The sequence below is a fragment of the Petaurus breviceps genome, unplaced genomic scaffold, assembly GCF_028583685.1.
Source record: "Petaurus breviceps papuanus isolate PSGF00001 unplaced genomic scaffold, PetGlider_PUasm1.0 207, whole genome shotgun sequence".
In the NCBI taxonomy this organism is placed as follows: domain Eukaryota; kingdom Metazoa; phylum Chordata; class Mammalia; order Diprotodontia; family Petauridae; genus Petaurus; species Petaurus breviceps.
Window position 1 is genome coordinate 15,870,860 of NW_027185850.1, and position 21,096 is coordinate 15,891,955.

The window sequence follows — 21,096 nt, forward strand, 5'->3', positions numbered from 1 at the left end:
CAATCATTCTTGAGGATAATTTGGAACAATGCTCAAAGGACTATTAAACTGTGCATTCTTTTGATCCAGCAATACTGCTGCTAGGTCTGTATCCCAAAGACATCGATGAAAAAGAATCTATATGTACAAAAATATTCATAGCAGCTCTTTTGTGGTGGCAAAGAATTGGAAATGGATGCTCATCAGTTGGGGGATGGTTGAATAAGTTGTGGCATGTGATTTTGATGGAGTACTATAGTGCTATAAGGAATGATCAGGAGGATGACTTCAGAGAAAACAAGGCAAGACCTATATGAACTGATGCAAAGTGAACTGAGAAGTATCTGGAGATAATTGTGCACAGTAATGGCAATGCTTTAATGATAATCAACTGTGAAAGACTTGTCTTCTCTGATCAGTACAATGATCCAAGACCATTCCAAAGGACTCAGGATGAAAAAAAATGCTATCCACCTCCAGAGAGAGATCTGATAAAGTATATAATTTTTTTTGCTTTTAAAAAAATGAGTGAGCACATGAGAGGTGAGAGAAATACCACAAGCAAAAACATCTTCCAGATAGCAGGGCTGAGACTTGGGTAGGAAGGGAGGAGTCCCTGAGGTTGAACCACTAGACAGAATTCAGAAAACAATGGTAAGAAGGACCTGATATATGTCAAATGGTCACAAATTCAAAAATAAAATCTTAAAAGAAAATTTTAAAAGGAATTAAAAAATCAAATAAGAATGAGGAAAATTTAGGAAAAAATTAAAAATCTAAGAAAATTATGGACATCTAATTAACTAGAAAAAGAGATACAATACGTAAGGAAGAAAATTCTTTTTATACTAGAAATGGGCAAGTGAAATGAAATGACATTATAAGACAACAATATATAATAAAACTAGAAAGAATAGAGAATCTGAAATATCTCAGTAGAAAAAAAAACCTGATATAGAAAAAATATTAGGCAGAGAAACTATGTGAATTGTCAGTCTACCTGAACATTATGATCAGAATATTATCTAGATACAAAATTATAAGAAATTATTAAAGGAAATTGCCCTGAAGTTCTAGAAAAAGAAGGTAAAGTAAAAATTAAGAAAGAATCCAACAGTCACCACCTGAAAGAGATCCCCAAAAGCAAACTTACAGGGATGTCATAGCCAAGTTTCATAATTGCCAGGTTAAACAGGAAATATTACAGAAAACAAGAAAAAATAACAATTTAAATACTGCAGAAAAAGACAATCAGGATTTCACAAGTCCTAGAAGCTAAAAGGTGTTAGTTTGTGGAAAATTATATTTCAAAGAGCAAAGGAGCTTGGATTGCATGCAAGAATAACATATCAAGCAAAGTTGAGTATAATCTTTAATGAGAAAAAATAGATATTTGATGAACTAAAAAATTTCAAGTATTTGTAACCAATGACCAGAAATCAAAGGAAAATTCAATACAAAAGAACTGGAAGAAATATAAGGAAATCATTGAAGAGTAATTATAATGCTCTGATTAAGGTCAAACTTTATTTATGATATATGAAAATGTTCTTATTATTGGTAATTGTTAGTAGTTAAAACTGTTACCATTACAGAAATAGTTTGAAAGAAAGGTTTGGGCTGAATTGTGTATGATGAAGCAATTATAAAAATAAAATTGGATAGAAAAAGCATAAAAGGATAAAGTTGTCTCATAAAAATGAGGCATGAAAGGAAGAATTAATACAGAGCAAGCAGGTGGGAGTAAAAGGCTGCTAATATTCGACTCTTAATCTTATCTGGATTGAAGAGGGAAGAACATATTCATCTGGAGAGTTTGAGAAGTCTTATGAACTTCTTGAGAAGAAGTGATGGAGATTAGGGTGAGGGAGAGGCCATTAGAAGAATATATAAATTAATATTAGGAGGGTCAGGTGAGTAGATAAATAAGTGGCTTTTAGAGGGTTGTCTAAAATAAGGAATAAGGGGGTAAAAGGAGAAGATAAGTAACAGGGATAGGATGAGAAGATACAGAGAAGGAAAATAGGAAGTAAAAATAAGATAGAAATTCACAAATAGTAATTATAAATTAGAATGTGAATTAATAAAAATAATAACACAATTCATTTGGAAAAAACAGTCAAGAACATCAAGGGAAATAATTTTAAAAGTATACAGGAAGGAATTTTAGCAATACCAGACCTTAAATGGTGTTTAAGACACTAATTATCAAAACTATCTCATAGCAACTGACCAATAAAAATACAGATCAATGGAAGAGTAAACATGTAATTTACAGCAACAAATAAACAAAATAATTTTACATTTGCAAAATATAAAGACTTAAAATTTTGGGATAAGACTTCATTATTTGATAAAAATTGTCTGGAAAACTGGAAGCAGTATGGCAGAAACTGGGTATATACCAATATCTTACATCATTTACCAAGATAAGGTCAAAATGGATTCATGACCTAGATATAAAGAGAGATTTTGCAAGAAAGTTAAAAGAAAACTAAACATATAATTTATCAGTATTGTGGATAGGAGAAAAACTTATGAATAAACAAGAATTAAAGAGCAAAGTTAGGTATAAGATGTATAATTTCAATTACATTAAATTAAACAGGGTTTGTACAAATAAAACAAATGTAGCCAACATCAGAGGAAAAGGTGAAAATGGGGGTGGGGGGATTCTATAGACAATTTATCAGATAAAGGTCTCATATAAAATATATAAAGAATGTTGTCAAAACTAAAAGAATATGGGTCATTCTCCAATTAATAAATCGTCAAAGTACTTAACAGGCAACTTTCCAGTGAAGAAATCAATACAACTTATAGCGATATGAAAAATTATCTAAATCATTATTGAAAAATTGACAATAATACACATTATTTTCCAATCAAGAAATGGTCAAAGGATATGAACAAGCAGCTTTCACATGAAGAAACCAAAGCTATCTATAATCATGCCAAAAATGCCCTAAATCGCTATTTATTGGAGAAATGCATATTAAAACAACATTAACGTACCTCCAGATTGGCTAATGTGAAAGAAAAGGCAAAGGATGAAGACTGTAGGAAATGGGGTAAATTTGGGACAAATGCACAGATATAACCTAAATCAAATTGCTTACCATCTTAGTGGGGGGAGAGGTGTTAGGAGGGGGAAAATTTGGAACTCGACATTTTATATAAAAAAGAATGTTAAAATTGTCTTTACATGTAGCTGGAAAATAAAATTTCTAAGATAAAAAAAGAAAGAAGAACTCTTAGTCTTACGAACAGTTACTGTATCCTCGGGGGTTAATGTGAAGCCCAGTATATGGACCTGGACCCTCCCAAGACCCCATAGAGGGTGTAGCACCTCATAATTGGGGGCACTCATTATTGTTTTGGATTAACCAACTGATGCTTCTCCTTTCAATTTAAGGATAACGTCCATTCTAGTTTTGAAGAAAAAAATTTAGTCTTCTGCACCCTGGACCTCTTCTTTGCTGGAACAGACACAACATCAACCACTCTGAGGTGGGCACTGCTGTTTATGGCCATTTATCCAGAGATTCAAGGTACAGTAATAACACCAGGCTAAGAACTCCTGAAGAAGTCTGCCCAGAAGAGTTCCTATTTAGAAAGCTTGAACGTTTGCCAAGCGTACTTTACATGCATAATCTTCTTTCAATCTCATTGGAATAGAGCAGTGATTACCATTTTTCACAATCATGCAGACCCTTTTTTAACATCAACATTTCATTTAGGTCCCCAGATGATGGGAGTTGTGGACTTGGGCAGTAGAGCAAATATAGCATTTGAAGTCAGGAAGATGTATATTCAAATTCTGCCTCAATAATTTCTTAACCATGTGACACTGAACAAATTATACAATTTGTTTCAGCCTCTGTGTCCTCACCTGTAAAATGGGGATAATAATAGCTGTTACTGCAAAGGATTGTAATGAGGATCAAACAAGTCAGCAAACATGAAGTGCTTTGCAAGCTTTAAAGTTTTAAATAAATATCAGGTATTATTTTTTTAAAGCAATTGAGGTTAAATCACTTGCTCAAGGTTACACGGCCAATTATTTCTGGGTGTGCTAAGTATCAGAGTCTGGATTCAATCACATGTCATCCCGACTCTGGGGCCAGTGTTCTTACTTGCTGAGCCACCTGTCCGCCCCTCAATACCAGGTATTATTATTATTATTATTATTATTGTTATTATTATTATTATTTTAGTGCACTATAACTTTTTTGTTTGAAAAGTCATATGATAAGAAAAAGTAAAATTTTAAAAAATGTTTTTGTACCCTATAAAATATGATAAATCTCCATAGATTTCAAAATAGGAATACTTCAGTGAAGGATGCATTAAAAATTGAATCTACAGAAGATTGTAAGGTCTTTAGATTTGGAGTTGAAAGGTATTTTAGAGGCAATAAAGTCTACTCTATCTCTTAAGAAAAAGAATGATTCAAAGTGACCCTCAAACCCCTGCAGTCAGCTCCTTCTACTATAATAACCACACTGGAATGATGGGAAATAGACTAAGAACCAGATTGTTGCTAAGAATCACATTGTCAACAAGCATTAATTTAAGTATAAGATACTCTGAAATATATTTATATTGCCTATTATTACTATATCTTATATTGTATATTATGTATATTAACCTATATCATGGTCATAAGCTAAGTCACAAGCTACTTTAAATGAATGATTCTTCTGTTGGCCACAAAAATATAAAGATATATATTATATATAATACATATTATATGTTATATATATAATGTATAAATATATTATGAGTTCTGAAATTACCATATTTGATCTCAATCTACTGATGTTCCACCTCTCCCTCTGCCTTCCTTGACTGCCAGTCTCTGGATTGTTCAGTTCCCTCCCAGCACATCACCTTTTTACTAGCCACACACGCCTCCTCTTTCCATCTTGACCCCTTTATTAACCTATTCAATCTACACTTTCCTGACTATGGTATCATCTTTTTTGCCTGGTCATGCATTCAGTTTAGTTCACTTGCACTTTCAATGGCCTTCAGTTCCACTCATATGCCTTAAATGAGTGTAGGGAAAACCACAAACCATACTGTGTCCACTAAAAATTTATGTTACACAATCTCATAATTATAGCTGCAAGGCAAGACTTTTACATTTCCCTAATTAATGAAGTTTCCTATTCACTGCAGCAGATTTTCCAGACCTCAACCTTTCACAAAAGAAATTAGCTTTCCCTCAACAATTTGAGCCTTGGAACTTGCCTCATATTTTACTGTGAATTGATATCTACAGATATATGATATTTTATTTTTTCTTTAATCACATGTAAAACAATATTTAACATTTTTAAAGCTTTCAGTTTTAAATTCCATCCCTCCCTTTACTTCTTCCTTCCTAAGTTGTTAAGCAATCAGACACAGGTTAGACATGTGGACTCATGTAAACCATTTCCACATTAGTCATTTTGTGCAAAAAGATGTCTAAAAATAGAAGAAATGAAGAAAGTGAAAAATATCACACTCTAGTCTATGTTCAGACAAATTAAGTCGTTTCTCTGCAGGCAGATAGTTTATTTTATCATTAGTCCTTTGGGATTGTATTGCTGAGGATAGCTGTCATTCACAGTTCTTCATCATATAATATTCCTGTTACTCTCTACAACATTCTCCTGGTTTGATTCACTTCAATTTGTATCAGTTAATTTTCCTGCAAATCCTGAGGCCATTCACCTTGAGCTTCCTCTTCTCGCCTCCTCCTCATCTCATATCATCCAGATGCCTTCTACCACTACTGTCTCCTTCAATACTATCTCACATCAAGAGGTGACTCGTACCCTTGCCAAGGACAACTCTGCTAGATGCACAAATGATCCCATTCCATTCCATTGTCTTTGGAAGACATATCTATTTTTCTACTCTCTTATTTATCTCCAATCACAGCCTGTCAGCTGGTTGCTTCTTTGCTACCTACCGACATACCTGTTTCTCCCCTATCCATAAGAAAAAGAAAAACAAATTATGTGATCCATCCCCACTAACTGTTGCCCAATATTAGTTGTCCCTTTTGTGACTAAACTCCCTGTAAAGCCATCTAGAAGAGAGCATTGACTTTCTGTCATCTCAGTATTCTTAGTTGTCTAGTTGTAGCAGTAAGCACCCAGCATACCCAGGATTGCTGCTAGCACAGATTCTTAGATCTGCTTTGCTAAAAGGAAAGCAACTCAAAATGAGTTAACAATCCTGCTTTTATCAAATATATCATTTACCTAGTTCAGGGGGAAAAGTCAACACCCTGCACTTCAGAGAATACAAACAGAAATTACAAACAGAGAAAAAAATACAGACAGAGAAACAGATCAACACACAGGCTTTCAGATGTCTGACCATTACATCCATACCTAGTTAGTTAACAGAAAGGGAAGCACCAACATCTGGGTTTTCAAAGCCAGGGGGTTCAATGGCTTCCCAGAGTCTCATCTGGTCAAATCACACAACTTTTCCCAAAATGAGCCCCAAAGCAAAACCTCACATCAGAGTATATATAGCCTTCTCCTGGGTCACAGAATGTCACAACCCTCTTTACCCACTGCCCAATCTCAAAGTAACAAGGTGTGGGCATTCCTGAAAACAAGCCTCCAGCCACAGGCTCCATGTGACCACAATCAGCCTATTCTTGGGCAGAGTGTATTTTCAAATGATGGAAGGTTCTCAGAATCACTTAAGCTTATCAATTGGCCAAAGGACAGGGAAGATCTTCAGATTCCCATTACACTTGTCTGTCTTCCAATTTTATCACTCAATTGAAACAACTCTTCAAAGAAACTAATGAGCTCTTAACTGCCAAATAGAATGACCTTTTCTCAGTTTTCATCCACTTGGACCTCTCTTTCACGTTGCCAATCACCTTTATCTCTTTGATATTCTTTTCTCTCGAGATTTTCATGACTCACTTTCCGAGTCCTCCTCCTCTTTTCTTCTTTGCTGGATCTCAGGCCAGGTCACACCTGCATCCAGATCACACCATAGTTATTTCAAAGGTCTCTTTTCCTGGGCCTTCTTCTCTTCTTCTATACCATTTCACTTGGAGATTTCATCTACTCCTATGGATTCAATTATCAGCTCTATGCTAATAATTCTCAAGTCTGTTTATCCAGCCCTAAGCTCTCTCCTGACCTGCTCTCTCTCATCTCCAGCTACCTATTGTACTAAAATGCATGTCCTAGACACATGTTAAACTCCATGGGTACAAAGTAGAACTCATTCTTCTCCCCCTAAACCCTCCTCCCTTTCCTATTACTATGCAGAGCAACACAAACCTCTCAGTAGCTCAGTCTCAAAACCTAGGAAGCCTCCTCAATTCCTCATGATCTCTCATGCATACTGACTTAATTGATTGCCAAGACCTGCTTCTTTCTGCCTTGGAGACATCTTTGAATTTCTCCTCTCTTCTGACACTATTCCCACACTGGTCCAGGCCCCATCTCCTCACACCTGTACTGTGGCTCCAGTCTGTGGCAGGTATGTCTGCCTCATACCTCTCCCCACTGCGATCCATCCCCCATTCAATTACCATTGAGTGATTTCCCTCACTCAGTAGAACTGAGAACATTTAGAACTCAAAAACTCCAGTGTCACCCTATCATCTCCAGGATCAAATAAAATATCCTGTTTGTCATTAAAAGTCATTGATGAGCTGCTCTTTCCTAGAGTCTTTATACTTTAGTACCTGAAACCTATTTTTGATTCAGTGCCAATGGCCTCTTGGCTATCCCACCAACAACACCCTCTATCCCTCAGCTCTGGACATTTTCTCTGGCTGCCCACTTATTCCTGGAATGGTTTCCCTCCTCTTTGCCTCCAGAATTTCTGGGCATCCTACAATTCCAAGATGAAAGTCTACCTTCTGTGAAAAGATTTTCCCAATTCCCATTAAGCTCAGTACCTTCCCTCTGTGATTATCTGGCAGGTGTCTCATTGGCATGGTGTCTCCATCATTAGGTTGGGAGCACCTTGAGGGCAGGGACTGTCTTTTGCCTTTCTCTGTCTCTGGTTGGTTTGGTTCCAAATACACAGTAGGTGCTTAGCAAATGCTTGTTGACTTGTTTTGAAATAGTTTGCTTCTCTCTACATGGTTCATCACAAATGCTTTGTTAGGGATAAGCTCACATGGGGAGCCACCTTATCTTTCTTCTAAAATTACCATGTTGTTATTCAGAAATGGCTTTCTACATCTGGGTGACTTGGAGTCAGGGATCACTGGACTCTAAATATAAAGCTATAGAAACTAGCATAATATACATAAATTTAAAGACTTTAGAGACAGTCTATTCTGACCTGATCATTTTAGCGACGAGGAAAGCAAGGCCCAAAGGGGTTCAATGACCTGCCCATGGACATTCACAATATGAGGTATAAAGCTAAAATTAGAATCCAGGTCTCCTGTCCCTGACTCCAGCATTCTTTCCTTGGCACCACATTCCTGGATGTCTTCACAACAAAACAAAAATCCTTGTTTGCTATGAATCAGTCAAGTCTCCCCCTTCTAGTTTATAGGACTTGGCACCTGTGGTGACATGCCATTCCAAACTTCCATCCAACTCCAGGAGTGACTACTTTCCCATATGATAGAGAAAACTGGATGAATGGGAAAGCCCTGAGTTCAAATCCACTTAGATTTGAGACTCTGAGCAAGTCACTTCAATTATGTCTGCCTCATTTTAATCTGTTAAATTGGAATAACAATTTCACTCCCCTGGCATTGTTGTGAAGATCAAATGAGATGATATATTTGTAAAATATTTTGCAAACTTTAAAGCACTCTGTATAAGCGAGCTATTATTAGGGTCCTAAAAGTTTTTCCCTTTTCTTTCCAGGAAAAATACAAGCTGAGATTGACAGGGTGGTTGGCCATTCAAGGCAGCCCACCATGGATGATAAGGAGAATATGCCCTACACTAATGCAGCCATTCATGAAGTTCAGAGAATGGGTGATATTCTTCCTTTCAACGTGCCCAGGGTGGCCACAGTTGATACCACAGTGGGTGGATACCATGTGCCAAAGGTAAAGTATTTTTTTTCCCATGACCCTGAAGGGACTCCATGGTTTCCATCTATTCAGGAAGGGTAAGAAGAATGTCAAACAATTGTACACAGTAATAGCAACATTTTGCAATTACCAATGATAGACTTAGCTCTTCTCAGCAAGACAATGATTGAAAACAATTCGAAAAGACTCATGATGGAAAATGCTATCCACTTCCAGAGAAAGAATTATGGAGTCTGAATGCAGATCAAAGTATATTATTTTCTCTTTTTTCCCTTTCCCATAGTTTTTCCCTTTTGTTCTTATTCTTCTCTCACAAAATTATTAATGTGGAAATAGGTTTAATATAATGGTATGTGTATAGCCTATGTCAAGATTGCATGCCATCCTGGGATGGGGGGAGGGGTGAGACGGAGAGAAATTTAGAACTCAAAAACTTGTAAAGGGGAATGTTGAAAACAAAAAATAAAATAATAGATTTTTTAAAAAGGTGAAAGGAGAAACATAGTGTAGAACAAATGTTCTTGGTCAAGGGTGCATGAATTTGGTCTTTAAATGTATATATATATATGTGTGTGTGTGTGTGTGTGTGTGTGTGTGTGTGTGTACATATATATGCACATATATACCAATACATGTATATGCATATACGTACGATTTATATAGAGAGATACATGTATATGTATATATGTGTGTTATTTCTTTCCATATAAGTGAGGGGTTTTTGTTTATTTTACACTTCAAAAAGGTTATTCTGAGAAGGGAAGCATAAGTGTCACCATATAACTATCAAAGGGCTCCATCATTAAAAAAGGGGAAGAAACATTGGAATAGAATCTTAAAATCATTGATTCTTACAATTGCACGAGAAAAAAAGGAGTGGATTTGGAGGCAGAGGGAAAGGGTTTAAAAGCCTAATTTTAAACCTGTGTTTAAATTACTTTTGTGCACTTAGGCTCCCTATGTGTGACACTCCCGTGGGTCTGACTAGAGGATCATTAAATGTCACTCCAACTGTTCTGGACTCCATAGTCATTTAAGCATGATGGGTCTAGCCTGAAACTTCCACAAATTCTTGTGTCCAAAACAAATCATGTTAACCCAGAGTGCAATGGTTTCTCAGTCACTGGGGGTAAATAGCCCCAGACAGACACTGAGCACAGATTTCTGAAGGAGTTATTTTCATATCCCATCCCCCTGATTTCTCTTTGGGGACCTGGCCAGGGCAGCTCAGCCAACCCTCTTTCCTGGGTCCAGGCTCTAATCCAGCTGCACCTTTCCAAGAAGCCCTGAAGACTAAAAGGAAATCATGAGAAACAAATCATTTTAACAGCTCCCAGTTTCCTAGAGCTCCATCACCGCCAAAGGATTCCCTCATATCAATAAACATTCCCTAAGTACCTGCTATGTATCAGGCACTGTGCTGAGCACTGCTGAGCTCTAGACTTAGGTTTTATGGCCTAAGTTTCATTGCTTTTTCACCGACTGGTTTGATCACCTTTTGGAAGACCCTGTGAGGAATACAGAGCCCAAGAGTGAACTGAGAAACAGGTGCCATTCACGTTGCCTTTTAAGGTTTACAAAAACTTTAGAAACATCTCAGTCGACGCTCACAACCCTGGGAGGGAGGGGCTGCTATCACTGCCATTTTACAGATAAGAAAACTGAGGCAGGAAGAGGGGAAGTGCCTTGCCCAGGGTCACACAGCCAGTTGGTGAGTCAGGAAGGAATTAGGAGGAGGACAAGCCCATGATGGGACAAGGCAATGAGGATACTTTATAGAAGAGGAGGTGAGCAAGGTGGGCTTGGAAGGAAGGATGGGTGGGAATTAGGAAGTCCAGAGGAGAAGAAAGGGAATATTTTAGAGAAGGAGCAGGAATTCCTTAACTTAAGTGTTAAGGAAGACTCAGTCTAAATCTGGGGGCAGAGACACAAACTGGAGTAGTGGGGAGAGTATTGAACTTGGAGCTGGAAAACCTGGGTTCAAATGCTGAGCTGTGTGACCTGGGCAAGTCACGTGACCCCTTTGTGGTGTAAAGTGATGGGGAGGCCTCTGGGTCCCCCCCAGGTTTAACTGCATGGTTTCATCCATTTGGGGAAGCAGAGATTGCTCCCAAGACGTAGCTTAAAGGTCATGTTGGTTCCAGGATCTCTAAGGCCAGAGACAGGGCCACTCCTACTCAATTACACAAACAAGATACCAGAAGGCCTGGGCACACATACTTTACTGCCCTCTTCTCTGCCCCAATTTTTGCATAATCCTCTGAGCTACTCCTGTGTAGACAGCTCCTTCTAAACATACCCAGGTGTGTCTTTATAGTTAGACACAAGGAAGTTGGAGGTTCCAACCCAACAAGGCCCAGTGGATGCTGACCTGGAACTGGAGTCAGGAAGATCTGAGTTCAAATCCATTCTCAGATGGTTACTGTATAACCCTGGACAAGTCACTTCACTTGTCAGCCTCATTTTCCCCATGTGTAAAAATGAGAAGACTTCAAGCCCTAAATCTATTATCTTATATTTTAACCATCTTGTAACAAAGACTTTCACTGGACCCCCTTATGTCCAGTCCCATCAGTATCTCACAGTATCTCACATTTCTTATAGGAATCATGAGGTAATTTACTAATTTTAGGCACATTGCTATCTGGGAAGCTTGATATTTTACATCCTGATTCATAAATAGGTATTATGTAGAATGTAGTCCCAGAAGGGACAGAAGCCATTTGAAAGACAGATCACGCAGTGCTGCTGGGTATCAACCTTGCCCAAACCTTGCAGTTTAGAAGGAGGCACCTTGGGCTCATATGTACCTTTTGATGCTACCTGGTGGACCTTCAGTGAGTCCTCCATTCCAGGTCTTAGCTTACTCATCTGTAACATGAGAGGGATGAAGTAGAAAAACTCTACAATCCTGTCCAATCTGAAATTTATGACTCTCTAAGGGCAGAGTTCTTAACTAGCGCCCATGAACTTGATTTATAATTTTGTTTTATTTAAATTGCGATGGTTGCATTTCCATATAATTGGTTTCTGTTATAATCATATGTGTTTTATCCTATTCATTTTAAAACATAATTCTGAGAAGTTGTCCAAAAGACTTTGCTAGCCTTCCAAAGGATTCTGTTACCCCAAAAAGATTGGGAGCCCCTACTCTAATATGTCTTAATTTCTACAACAGGTTTGGCTACTAAAAATCTCTGTGGTCTTAGCCACTTCTTCCTCACTACCCCAGACCCTCAATTCCCTCTTCTGTAAAAAGAGAGGGTGGACTAGGGTCCCTTCCACCTCAAAATTGCTTGGACTCTGTTCTTTTCTCTTTTTTCCAGGGGACTATAATGCTGACCAACTTGACTTCCTTGCATAGGGACCCCAAGGAGTGGGCTACGCCAGAAACTTTCAACCCAGAACATTTTCTGGAGAATGGACAATTTAAGAAGAAAGAGGCCTTTCTGCCTTTCTCAATGGGTGAGCCATACTCTGCAGGAGGGGAATCCATAGTCCAAGGGGCACCAAACTTTTTAACATTAAGAAACTTTGCAAACTCTATTTCCTGAAACCCACAGTCACATGACAGTGCATACACTAGTCCCATTCATTGATTGGGATAGTCTTTCACAAGAAAATTTAAAATAGCAGAACTTTAGATAACTTTTCTGAATTTGGTGAATTCTTGATACCTCATAGAGTCGTTAGCTTCCACAAGCCCAATTCTAACTTTTAAGGAGTCGTTTACATTTTGTACTTCCTTTTCCTTTTGACAAATTGCAATAGGGACTTGTTTTCTTGAGTGGATTTTTGTATCTCCTTTTCCATTTGGCCAATTGTACTTTTAAGCCGTTTTTTTTCCCAAGCTGTTTCTTCTTTTTTTTCATATTTTTCCTGCATTGCTCTCATTTATTTTCCCTTTTTTTTTCTTTTACCTCTCTGATATTGTTCCCAAGATGCCTTTTGAACTCTTCCATGAGTGCTTTCTAGGCTTGAGACTACTTTCCATTTTTCTGTGGGGTTTTGCCCATAATTGTTTTGGCATTGAAATCCTCTTCTGTATTTTTGTCTTGGTCTTCCCTGTCACCATAGTAATTTTCTGTGGTCATATTCTGTGTTTTTGGTTTTTGCTGATCTTTTTTTGGACTTTTTTCCTTTTTTTCAATTTTGAGTTCTGCTCCCAGGGTGGAAGGGGCACTGTCTCAAGATTCTTAGGCAAGAGGCTGCAGGTCCTAACTATTTACCAGGTACTGTACTGATGTAGCCTTGAACACCGATGGGGGACCCTCATTTTTGGTTCTGTGTTGAGGAGGTTGTATGGGAGTTTGGCCCTGCTGGAGGCCACAAGGGTCTATCATCTTACCTGGTTCTGGTCTGGGGTCCTACTGCTGGTGTCTGGAAGGAGCTGAGGTAAGTGGGATATTTTGCATTTCCCCAGGGCTATACAAAAGCACATGTTGTTCTGGCAATTGGAGGACACCTACTTGCTCAAGTCTCCAATGAAGCATGTGGTCAAGGCCAGTCAGATTTTAAAGTGCTTTATAAATACCAGCTATTACTATTATTAAGGGTTTTTTTTGAATGAATGAATTAGTTAATGCCTCACCTGGATGTGATAAAGCTTGTTCTAGAGTACTTTGTAAAGCTGAAATCAATAGAGATAAGTCATCTCTTGTTATTCTGGAAGATCTTGCATCTGTTATTAAAAGAGGGAGGGGAGGACATGATCATATCCCTTAACTGCCCTGAGGCTCACTTTCCAAACTTGTAAAATGAGAAAGCTGGACTAGAAGGTTTTCCAAGTTTCCTGTGAGCTCCCAATCCTTGAACTCTGATCCTCCTTGCTCCAAGACATGCCCTCTGTCCATTTGGATATAAGTCTATATCATCTCTTTTCTTTTATATGTCAAAGGGAAGGAAGAAGGAGGGGAACTGCTTACCTGTCATTTCTCTGAAAAATAATAACAGACTACATGTTGGCACCTTGGAAATCACAGGATCATTAAATTATGCCATCACTGGTTTCCCTGAGAGCAAACAGCTGGTTTGATCAGCTCTTGTCATGGCACTGAGGGGTTTGGCACACAGTCTTAGTCTCTAGATGACTAGAGTGGCAACGTATCTCATCAGAAATAATGTAAGATTCTTGAGAGCAACTCCTAGGACAAAGGAGTGAGGTACAGCCCTTTCATGCCTTTGGAAGCAGTGACCAGGGGTGCGCTTAACATCCAGGCATGATCAAGGCTGGTTACACAGCTAATGGGGTCTGTTTAGTTCTGTCTCCTTCTTAAACCTCCTGCTTCAGGAGTGTCTATAGCTTCAAACAAAGTTGCTGCCCATTACAGTCTTTCCTCTCAGGAAGAGCTGCCAGAGACAGGTTAGGATTTCTCTGTGAGTTCAAACTTTAAAGAGCTACTTTGAACTCTAAGAACCTGTGAATTCCTAGATGTCACAAAGCTAATGAGTGTCAGAGGAAAGACCGAAGCTGGGTTTTCTGTATCCAGGATCAGTTTTTTTTTTTTCCCTTGATGCAGGTGAGAGCAGACTGCTGCTATTAAGTCTAACAATGACCTGACATTCTTTATCCCATTCAGCCTTCATAACACCCCTGTGAGACACATTGTTTGCATTTGATTGAAAATAAAAATTTTAATTGTTATAGTAGCAATAGCAGCAGCAAAAATAATAGTAGTGATGATAATGATGATGAAGATGAATATGAAAACTAGTATTCATGTGGTCCTTTAAGGTTTGTAAAGTCTTTTCCATCTTTACCCTGTGAGCTAGGTCCAATTGTTATCCCTGTCTTACACATGAGGAGACTGAGGTTGAAAAGTTAGGTGAATTGACCAGGGTCGCACAGCTTCTAAGTATCGGAGTTTTAACCCCAACTCTAACACTCTCTCCACTAATCCCAACTGGCTTGAATTCAGCAAAAAGGACATGTCTTTCCTACTGCTACACAAAAGTAGGATCTTATATCCAGAGCCAGAAGGGCTCTTGGGATCCACATTGTCCAAATCCATTGTTTCCCAGATAAGTAAACTTTGGCCTGCTCAGGTTCAATGACTGTTCAATGCCACATGGATGAGCAGCATCCAAGGTGGGATCTGTCACCTGGACCAGAGCCAGGCTCTAACTTGTGAATGGCTGGAGACAAGCAGAGCAGGCTAGAAACAAGAGCATCAGGACACAAACAGTTTAATTAATTTCAAAGTGAAGAAGATAGTTGCAAGTAGAATTCCCCTTCCTGAGAAGGAGGGCTTAACATTTCTGGGACAAAACAGGTCTTATATATGTTATAAAAAATGGGCAGAACCACAGCACAATCACTCTTAGGTCTTGAATGGCAGATCACACAGCAGGCTCATGAGTGGACAATGGAGGCATTCCTGTGCGAACAGTTTTTAAATCGATTGTCTCAAATCTTAATGGTTGTTGAGCTTTGTGATTGTTTAGTGGGGGTTCAGAACCAGTGTTAGTGTGGTGGTAATAGGAGGGCAGTACCTGGTTCAGTTCACTTGGAAGAACAGGGATTGTGAGCATGTCAAGAGATGGGACAGATAACTTTAGGCTGCAACACATTGGGTCTCAGGTTCCTGGGAAATAAGGGGAGCCCCAACAAATCCAAACAATTATTAATTAATAAGAAAATCATAAATGCCTCAGAGAACACTTGCGCCTATCAAAGCAATACACAGAGCCAGAGGGTGAGATCACCTAGAGCATAAAGGATTGCTGTTATGTCAAGCTCAGGGCACAGTATGCTTTCTGGGCCTTAGCTCTGGAAAACAGGGGGTCTCTTAATATCTTGAAATATCTGAAAACAGGTCCTTCATTAAGAGATGCAGTTTTTCAAATATATTAATTCTCTGGGATCACCAGCAGCATAGCATGATAGATATGATGCCAGACATGGAGCAAGGAGGACTTGAGTTCAAATTCCACCTCTACTGTTACTAGGTTTGTGACTGTAGATAAGCCACTGAATAGCCTTAAGCTTTATCCCAATGCTATGATGCAGCCTCATCATTTGGGTATGACAGCCCAAACCACAGCCTGGGCCAAGCATTAGTGGTTTTCATCACTGCTTTTTTTTCTCTTTGCCTTTCAGGGAAGAGGGTCTGCATAGGAGAACAGCTGGCTCGGGCTGAGCTCTTCCTTTTCTTCACTTGCCTGCTCCAGAAATTCACATTCCAAGCTCCCCCAAATACCCAGCTGAGCTTAGATTCCGAAGTTCGAGTGACCACCTCTCCTGTCTCCTACAAAATCTGTGCCCTTCCTCGAGCAATGTAGGCCAAGCTAGGCCCTGTAGGGCAGGTCTGCTCTGGGGGGAAAGGAAGGATGCTGAACCATCCTCATCCTCCAAGGGGTCACCCACACTGCCTTTTGGAGTTTGGCTGGGGAAAGGGAGAGAAGTCAAGGGGAATAGAGAAGAATAGAAAGAGACGAACACAGGGCATGTCAATCTAATTTAAATCCTCCCACTCAGAAAAAGGATAGGCATTAGCACCACCAAAAAGCAAAGTGCAGAGAGTCTTTACTGGACTTAGATTCCAGGGACCTGGGCTCAAATCCCAACCCTGCCACTTAGAAGCTAAATAATGTTAGATAAGTTAAACATCTGCCTCAGTTTCCTTATCTAAAATGAGGAGGAAGATCTCTAAAGTCCCTTCCAACTTTTAATCTAAAATTTTATGATTCTATAAACAGAGAACCAATGCTTTTCCTCCCCTACCTCAAACAATGCGGGCAGATATTTTGTTTGTTTGTTTGGTTGGGTGGTTACTTTTTGGTCCCCTGCTCTTATAACTCAGACAGTGGGTGTGATTTTAGGAGAGAGTTTGTATGAATTATAGAAGGCATACAATGTTGATGAAGATGATCCTTAGAGATCCTTGGAGATTGTAAGCTCTTTGTGGGTAGAGACTGTTTTCTTTTTGTCTTTGGATCTACAGCATCCAGCCAAGTGCCCAGAATGGAGAAGGAGCTCAATCTATACTTGCATCTTTAAATCACTCACTTTCATGTTCATTACTTCCCTTGATTTTCTCAATTTGATTATCAATCCAACAGCTGCTGAGCTGGGTTCCTCATTCCTATTAAAAAGCTTGTTATCGTTGATAATTCACAATCCATTCACTACAAATTATAGTGACATGGGACTAGGAATGACCACATCTTGAGAATTGCTAATCTGTTGAGGTTCCCTCTTCCTGCAAAAGGGAAAGGGAGGGAAGTAAAACATATAAAGGTTTCCTGGGCGTTTCAGAGATGCTTACCCAAGATATATTCCCATGCTGATAAAGGAAACTCTTGGAATACCCCCAGCCAATAAGAAAAGTAAATGCCAATGTGAATCAATGTGATCAATATTTCTCATTTACTTTTTTAGGTTCTCCTTTCTAATGTTCCTCAATAACACCTATAAAACTATAAAAAAATCTAAAAAAAAACTATAAAAAATCCATGACTTCACAATGAGGTCCTTCTGCCAAATGAGGTTATCATGATCCCAGTTTACTGGCGAATTGCTAGCCTTTGCTAATAAAGTAATCAAACTTGGAACTCTTTTCCTTCAGTTCATTTTATTTGCAGATTTTAATCATGAACACATCAACATCTGAGGTAAGTAGAGGTAGAACTAGTTTACAGATACATTCAATAATGGGCAATGGAAAGATAGATAAAAAGTTACTGGAAAATAAATTATTATTATTTTTTTGCTTTTTTGGAGGGCAATTGGGATTAAGTGACTTGCCCAAAGTCACACAGCTAATAATTGTGTCAAGTGTCTGAGACTGGATTTGAACTCAGGTCCTCCTGACTCCAGGGCTGGTGCTCTATTCACTGCACCACCCTGTCACCCCAGAAATTAAATTAATAATAAAAAATTGACAACAATAACACAATATGCCACAATTTATGGAATACAACCAAAGCAGTTTTAGAACACAATTACATCTCTAAATGCTTACAGCAATGCAATAGAGAAAGATAAGCTCAATCAATTAGGTAGACAAATAAAACTTGAGAAAGAACAAATTAAAAATCTCTTATTAAACATCAAATTGAGGGGCAGCTAGGTGGCGCAGTGAGTAAAGCGCCAGCCCTGGAGTCAAGAGGACCCAAATTCGGCTCTGTCCCGAGACATTTAACATCCACACAAAAATACTAGCCATGAAACTTTGGGCAAGTTACTTAACCCCAATTGCCCTCCAAAAGGCAAAAAAACAAAACAAAACAAAACAAAACATCAAATTGAAAATCCTAAAAATTAAAGGAGAGATTAGCAAATCTGAAATTAAGAAAACCATTGAAGTAATAAATAAGACTGGAAAGTTATTTTATGAAAAATAAAAAAAATTTATTACAGTAAATTATTTGATTGAAATAGAAGGAAAACCAAATTACTATTTTCAAAAATGAAAAAAGGTGAATTTGCCACCAATGAAGAAGGAAGTAAAACAATTACTAGGAGCTATTTTTCCCAGTTATAAGCCAATAAATTTGACAATCCAAGTAAAGTAGATTAATATTAACCCTCCCCCTCATAAAAAAAAACAGAAGGAGCAATAGAATACTTAAAAAACCCAATATTTGAAAAAGAACTGGAACAAGCATCAATGTACTTCTTAAGAAAAATCCCAGAACCAAATGATTTCACAAATGAGTTCTAGCAAACAATTAAAGAACAATTAAACAAGAAATTATATAAACTACACACACACACACACACACACGCACACACATATATATATATATAACTATTTGGGAAAACAGGCAAAGAAGGAAGCCTAGAAATGGTTTTTATGACACAAATATGGCACTGATACCTAAACTAGGAAGAGGCCAAAAAGAGAAAATTATAAACCAATTTCCCTAATGAATATTGAGGCAAAACTTAAATCAATTACTAGCAAGGAGATTATAGCAATATAACAACTTGATCATACACCATGATCAGGCCGGGATTTATACCAGAAAGGTAGAGCTGGCTAGTTCAATATTAGGAGAACTGTCAGCGTAATGGACCATATCAATAACAAAACCAAGAGGAATCATATAATTATCTCAGTAGAAGCAGAGAAAGCCTTTTAGTTTACATCATTCATTTCCACAAGATTTTGAGTTGCAAAATTTTTCCCCATTTTTCCCTACCCACCACCCCAAAATAGCGGTACCACAGGATATACCCTCCTCTAGTCTGCTCTCTCCCATATCTTCTCCCATACACCCTTAGACTTTTCCAGAAGGATATGGTGTATCTCTATGCCCCAATGCCTGTGCATCTTATTTCCCAGTTATACGTAAAATTATATATATATTTAAAACATTTGATTTTAAAACTTTGAATTCCAGATTCTTTTCCTTCCTCCCTTGTCACCCACCCTTACTGTGAAGATAAGCAATTCAATCTAAGTTGTACATGTGTAGCTATCAAAACATTTCCATAGCAGATATATTGTGAAAGACTGACTATATATTCCTCCATCCTATCCCCCCCCCACTTGTTCTATTCTCTATTTTGGTCCTGTCCCTTTTCAAAAGTGGGTGCTTCCAACTTCTCTCCCCGCCCAACCTGCCTTCCCTTCCATCATCCTCCTCTCATCCCTTTCCCTTCTACTCTCCTGTAGGGTGAGATACCCTATTTAGGGTGTATGTCATTCCCTCCCTAAGCCAAATTCAGTGAGAATAATGTTGACCCATTCCCTTTTGCCTTCCTGTTCTTCCCCACCATTGTAGCCATTTTCCCTTGCTTCTTCTATATGAGATAATTAACCCCATTCTGTCTCTCCCCATCTGTTCTCATTATATTCCTCTCTCACCTCTTATTTTTAAGTATCATCCCTTCCTATTAAATTGGTCCTGTGCCCTCTGTATGTGTATACCTGTATACATATATACACACTCACATATGTATTCATAGGCCCATATAGACATATATGTATGTGTGTGTTTGTATATATGTATATATTTCTATTCCTTAGAAATAGGTTAGGCGAAAAATAGAGAGAAAATTTGTAACTCAAAATCTTGTAGAAATGAATGATGTAAACTAAAAAATAAATTTATATTTCTATTCCCACATTTGTATTCCTTTCAACCATTCTCATACTGAGAAAAGTTTATATATTACAAATATCATTTTTCCATGTAGCAATGTAAATAATTCAACTTTGATAAGTCCCTTATGATTTCTTCTCCCTGTTTACCTTCTCATGTTCCTCTTGCTTCTTGTATCTGAATGTCAAATTTTCTATTCAACTCTGATTTTGTTTCATCCAGAATGCTTGGAAGTCCTCTATTCCATTGAATTACCATATTTTCCGCTGAAACATTATACTCAGTTTTTCTGGGTAGGTGATTCTTAGTTTTAATCCCAGATCCTTTGACCTCTGGAATATCATATTCCAAGTCCTTCGATCCCTCAGTGTAGAAGCTGCCAGATCTTGTGTTATCCTGATTGTGTTTCCACAATATTTGAATTGTTTCTTTTGGGCTGCTTGTAATATTTTCTCCTTGATCTGAGAACTCCACAACCTGGCAATAATATTCCTAGGCGTTTTCTTTTGGGGATCTTTTTCAGGAGGTGGTCAGTGGATTCTTTCAATCTCTATTTTGCCCTCTGGTTCTAAAACATCAGGGCAATTTTCCTTGGGAATTTCTTGAAGGATGATTTCTAGGTTCTTTTTTTGAACATCGCTTTCAGGTAGTCCAATAATTTTAAATTAACTCTCTGTTATACAATGTAAATTTTTAAGTTCTTCCCTGCCCCTAGGTTAAGTGCACCTGAAACCTGTGGGTGGGAGGCTTGTTTTTCAAGAGAAACTTTGTGATTAGGCAGTGGGTCAACAGGGTTGTTACATTCTCTGACCCAAGAGAAGGCTATATAATCCCTGATGTGAGGCTTTGTTTTGGTGCTCACTTTGAGAAGTGTTGGGTAATTTGACCAGATGAGACTCTGGGCAGCCATTGAGAGCCTCCCTGGCTTTGAAAACCAAGATGTTGATGCTTCCCTCTCTGGTAACTGTGATTAGGTATGAATGTATGTAATGGCGGGACAGTTTGGAAGCCTATCTGTTGAAATG

The 21,096-nt window shown here is 38.3% G+C and overlaps 1 protein-coding gene across 1 annotated transcript in view; it reads left to right on the plus strand.

Annotated features, from left to right (window-relative positions):
• LOC138164925 (cytochrome P450 2J2-like) overlaps window positions 1–17,832 on the plus strand; it is a 38,648-nt gene extending 20,816 nt beyond the window's left edge. The window contains exons 6-9 of the mRNA XM_069092896.1: window positions 3,395–3,530; window positions 8,847–9,034; window positions 12,346–12,484; window positions 16,119–17,832. Coding sequence (XP_068948997.1) covers window positions 3,395–3,530; window positions 8,847–9,034; window positions 12,346–12,484; window positions 16,119–16,300 — 645 coding nt within the window. The 3' untranslated portion in view covers window positions 16,301–17,832. The remainder of the gene's footprint in view (window positions 1–3,394; window positions 3,531–8,846; window positions 9,035–12,345; window positions 12,485–16,118) is intronic.
• The last annotated feature ends 3,264 nt before the right edge of the window (window positions 17,833–21,096 follow it).